Source organism: Trichechus manatus, unplaced genomic scaffold, assembly GCF_000243295.1.
Source record: "Trichechus manatus latirostris isolate Lorelei unplaced genomic scaffold, TriManLat1.0 scaffold00383, whole genome shotgun sequence".
Lineage (NCBI taxonomy): Eukaryota > Metazoa > Chordata > Mammalia > Sirenia > Trichechidae > Trichechus > Trichechus manatus.
The window spans coordinates 185491-190940 of NW_004444319.1; the positions used below are offsets into that span (position 1 = coordinate 185491).

Below are 5450 nucleotides of genomic sequence, written 5' to 3' on the forward strand. Positions count from 1 at the left end.
CTTCACCGCGGACCCAGCATGGCTGAGTAGTTGCCAGCACAGCTGAAGAGTTGCCGTCCTGCCACACCACTCTGGTGCTGCTGGCTTCTTCTGAACCATCTCCCTCTCCCCACGCCACTCAGCCTGATTCCTCAACTTTGCCTTGTTCAGGGCCCCTAGATATTCACATATAATCAAGTCACTTGTTTTTCCAGGTCTTTGTTGTAAGAGGGATATAGGAAGTGTCTGACTACACCACCATCTTGACTCCACCTAGATCAGTTTTAAGTTTACAGAAAAATTTTGCAGAAAATACAGAGTTTCCATATGCCCCTCCCACCTGCACATTATTTCTCGTATTAACATCTTGCATTTCTGTGGCTCATTTGTAACAATTGATGAACCAATAGTGATACATTATTATTAGTAACTAAAGTCCATAGTTGGAATCCCTGGTGGGATAGCAGTTAAGAGTTTGGCTGCTAACCAAAAGGTCGGCAGTTGGAATCCACCAGGCGCTCCTTGGAAACCCTATGGGGCAGTTCTACTTTGTCTACAGGGTCGCTATGAGTCGGAATTGACTCGACGGCAATAGGTTTGTTTTTTTTTTCCAAGTCCATAGTATACATTAGGATTCACTCTGTTGTACAGTCCTATGGGTTTTGACAAATATTTAATGTCTATAGTAACATACAAAATTGTTTCACTGCCCTAAATATGCCCTGTGCTCCACTTATTCATCTTTTCTCACTCCCCTTGCCCCTGCAACCACTGATCTTTTCACTGTTTCTGTAGTTTTGCCTTTCCCAGAATGTTATATATTTGGAATCAGAATACAGTGTTTAGCTTTTTAGATCAGCTTCTTTCACTTAGCAGTATGCATATAAGGTTCCTCATGACTTTTTGTGGCTGAATAGTTCATTGCTCTTTCATAGCTGAATAATAGTCCCTTGTATGGATGTACCACAGCTTGTTTATCCATTCACCTATTGAAGGATATCTTGTTGCTTCCAGTTTTTAGCAGTTAGGAATAAAGCTGCTAGAGACCTTCATGTGCAGGTTGTTATGTGGACATATGTTTTCATCTCATTTGGGTAAATACCTAGGAGCATGATTCCTGGACTGAATGCCAAGCCTATGTTTAACCTTGTAGGAAACTGCTAGATTGTCTTCAAAGTGGCTTATCATTTCATGTTGTGACTACTGTTTTTGGTGTTGTGTATAAAAAGTCACCAATGAACCCAAAGTCTTCTAGGTAGTCTATGTTTTGTTCTAGACGTTCTTATCTGCAAAGCTCTTTACTGGTTGAATGCTGATATCTATTATTAAAGAGAAATTTCATTTCTGTTCTGGTTTTTGTCTATCTGCTCAGAGGAAGGTGGCTTTTATTTGTTTTTTATCCGAATAGCAGAAGGTCCAACAACTGACTGTAGACCTCCATGTTCTTTTATAAACATTTATATTTTCTCCAGCTTTTAAAAAAATCCACCAATAATTCAACCTGTTCTCATATTTATTCTTAGACATATGTTAGATTTTCTTTGCATTATATACTTGAGAATATTTGATTGCTGTGCTGAAGGACACATTTTCAACTTGACTAAATTTAGAAATTGTTTTCCAATCTAATCAAGTCTGATGCTGATTTCCTATGTTCCTGATTCTTACCATTCTTCCCCCACACCCAATGCGAGTAAATTGTTGGTTATTGGATGGATATAAACTAGGTAGGGCTCCAATTTTGCATCCTATTTTATGAATGAGTAGTCAATTTTGCCATTATTGTTAACGAGCAGTCTTTTCATGCTACCAGTATTCTCCAATGCTTTTCTCTCTCAATTTATACTTTATACAGGCTCTCCAACTGCAGAGTGTGATCATGATGAAGAAATAGGAACAGAACAGAAATGAGGAAAGGGAAAACAATGACACACATTTAGTACGGAAGAAGTGCTCACACTTAATAACAAATTTTCAGAGGACCCTTACCCAGATTTTACAACCAGAAGAGAACTGTCCAACCTAGTCCATTGTTCTGTGGCTGTAATTGCTGTAAGTCAAATGTTTAAAGCTTTGTGTGCATGTGTCTTTTTGTGGACAATATGGAAAATGTAAAGAATTATGAGAATGTTTAAAAGCATTTTATCCCATAGAAAAGAGTGTTGATATATTGTTACTTTTGTTATTCATCTCAATGTGGGTGTGAATATATTTATGTCTATGCTTTATGAAAAAAGACTATCTTAAGGTAAGTTTGGCAGCTGGGACTGGTCAATTATCCAGGATAGGGACGATGGTGGATTGGACCAGAGTGCTTCCTTAGAGGCAAAGAGAGCCAAGAAGACTCTGTGTATTTTGAAGGACGAGCTGGCAGAGTTTGCTGAGATATTGGATAATCAGTGAGAGAGAAGGGAGAGACAAGGATGGTTTTAAAAGTTTGGCTTGAGCAAATGGAGGATTGGAGTTTTCTTTAACCGAGGTGGGGAGGCTTGGGAGAGCGGCCAGAGACATCAGGAGATTTTTATGCCTACTAAACATCCAAGAGGAGATTGTCAGTAAATAGTTGGATATGCAGATCTGAAGGGCAGGAGAAAGGACTTAGCTTGAGATGTAAATTATTGACATTGTCCTCAGCACCAGGCACAGTCCCTCACAGCATTAGTAGGTGCTTCATAACCATTTCTGGCATGCCCATTTTGTTTAGGGAATTTCCTGACATAATCATTTTTGGAAATGATTGTTAATAACTACATAACATTTCATTCTATTAGAGGTATGCTACTTTATGCACAGAATTAAGACAATTTCCATATTTGTCTTGGTTCTGTAATTGTCCACAAATCATTGAATTTTTTGCTTGCTTGACAATAGGAAGAAATCGTCTTATTGGAAATTGTCTTCAGGAATGTCAGAACAGCTTTGGAGGATAAAGAAAGGAATAGGCAAATACCTAGTACATTTCTGAATTTCTGACCATTGAGTTCCTCAAGGTCAGAACAGCTCTTTAATCATTTTTTATCCTCCCTACCTGTCAGAGGAATAGAAAGGAAGTTCATGGATGCTGGCCAATCAAATTGCACAGAATTGACTTGGGCTATGTGTGCAGAGAGAAAGTGCCCCTAGATGGGATCAGGAAGCAAGCATAGCTGGGGGAAGCATCACAGGAAGCTGTTTGACAGGAGGAAGTGAGCACTTGGTTTTTGGCTGGATCCTCATGAGACCTGCCTCTTACTGGCTTCACAAATTATTGACACTTGAACTCAGCTTTCTCTAAAATGTGATGACTTTCTATGACATGGCATTTTTGAGGAGGAAACGAGTGTGTTTGTAAGTGCTGGGTTCATTCTGCATAGAGTTTTGTTTTAAACAGTCATCAGGAGTGTGAATGGGAAGTCCTTGTAGCTTAAATGCTACTAACATCCTAGAGCAATTCTGAACTGGGAGACACGGAAGGGTCCCAGGGGTGAGCAAATGGCAACAGGCTCCCAGGTATACTGCCTGAGCTGCATGACTCCGCCCTACCACAAGCTGGCTTATGAAGATTAATAGTCTAAAAACACAATTTATCATTTCCACCTCCCCCAGGAGGTTGGCATTATGATGGATATGGATGATTGTCCTGATTTTATGGAGGAGGAAAGAGAATTAGAGGAGATCAATGAAATGCTTAGCGGCACATATTAATCAAGTATGACTCAAACTCTTGCTTAAATTCATTGAAAGCAATGAATTTAAGAATATAATTAAGAGTACATTGAGTCATGAATTTATCCTGGTGGGGCAGCTTGAATAAAACAAAGACATTATGTGAACAATGAAACGTGTTCAAGGGACACCTGGGAGTCTGTTCTGTCTTTAAATGCAGAGGATTGCAAACAGGTGACAGACAGGTTAGGGGGAGATTTGGAAAGGCCTGAGTTTGCATGTAAAGAAGGGTCACTGCACACAGTGGAGGTTGGGATTTTGGAATTGTGGACTGCATCCTCCATAACTGCATGTGCAGCTCTGGGAAGGATTATCTTCATTTTCCATGTCTTACTCAAGGTCAGAGGCAAGTCAGCAATAAGGTGGAGACTAGAATTAAATACAAAATCCTCCTACATTATGGAAATACATTGTGGAAATAACCAGATAAACAGATTTGATAGAACAATACTGTCTTTTCTGTTTAGAACTGATTCCAGAATAAGAGCTTGACTACCACCTAAAGAGAGACGCAGACTCTTTGCAGCTAAAAAGGGAAAAGCATTCCCTGTCCAAGGTCACTGACCTGTAAGCCTTCAGGAACAAACACTGAAGCTCCTAAGGATATCCCTGAACAGAGCTTCTCTTATGCCCAGGAGACTCTGCTGGGTAGAGCTGGCTGCTCCTCTCTGGACACACAAGGGGTTCCCAGTCAACAGGTTGGCTCGGGCGACTCTGGGTTTCCAAACATTCAAAAGGAACCAGGCTACGATTTGGAGTACTGAGGTAACACAGCAAGTGGACTCTTTCCTGGCTCTGTGCTTCCCAGCTACACCTCAGCAATCAGCCTTTATCTCCTACATCTTCTGTGGAGCACTTTGACAGGGACAGGACTGAGAGAGGGCAAAGCCAGTATGCAAGCCCCTGCCTTCAGCACCATGTTTATAGTGTGCATGGAGTGAGGCAGCAGCAGGAGGAGCAGAAGAATAGTCCTCACTCACCATTGCAAGGACAGCAGCAGAATGGTTGGCAGTGTCATCTACAGCAGCCTCAACAGCCTCAGCATTGTCAAGAGAAGCTGCAGTTCCAGCACCCAAGTCATGGGGATCTAGGGCAGCAGTTGCCCTCTCTTCAGTCCCAGGAGCAGAGTTGGTATCCTCAAAATAACGGAGGGTCATTGCGTTCTCAGCTGCAACAGGCACCTTCCCAAACAGTGGCCAGGTCTCCACCACTGCCTCTGGGGCAAGATATGCAGCATGGAGCTGCAGAGCAACCCTGGGCCCAACAGCAACAGCTTTGGGATAAGTGGTCTGCTAGGTCCCATGGCTGGGAATAGGGATGCATGTTCAGGAAATGGTACTAGGCGTCAAAGAGCAACAGCCGTAGATTTTGCCAGTCATTGACACAGCAGCCTAAAGGTAAAGACCACTGAACATAAAACTGCAGTCCTCAGAAAGACTTTGAGCAGTTGATCCCTTCTGATAGAGCATCAGGATCCATCAGTGTATAGCCCCCGATCATGCTAATTATAGTGCCCTGGAAAAAGCCTGGAATGGAGCATGCAGTCAAAACCAACAACCACAAAGTTGGCAACGCAACCCCCAAAGAGCAGTTGCAAAATCCAAATCAATTTGTGCTTCAGAAGGATGTTCTTGCACAGCCTTGCCCCACTCAGCCACTCTGTCTCCCTCAGAGACAAGATAGCCAACAAGAAGTACAAGAGTATCAAGGACTCCACTGCAGCCCTTTTGGATGGGAGGTCTACAAGGCGGCTACTGTAAAGCTCT

General features: G+C 42.1%; 1 protein-coding gene across 1 annotated transcript; it reads left to right on the top strand.

The window, feature by feature from the left end:
• Positions 1-1666: 1666 nt before the first annotated feature.
• LOC111819329 (adenylate cyclase, terminal-differentiation specific-like) lies at positions 1667-4999 on the top strand. The gene is made up of 4 exons (XM_023725737.1): positions 1667-1672; positions 2263-2378; positions 4241-4382; positions 4493-4999. The coding sequence occupies exons 1-4, from the start codon at positions 1667-1669 to the stop codon at positions 4997-4999; spliced, it is 771 nt and encodes a 256-aa protein (XP_023581505.1).
• Positions 5000-5450: the final 451 nt, after the last annotated feature.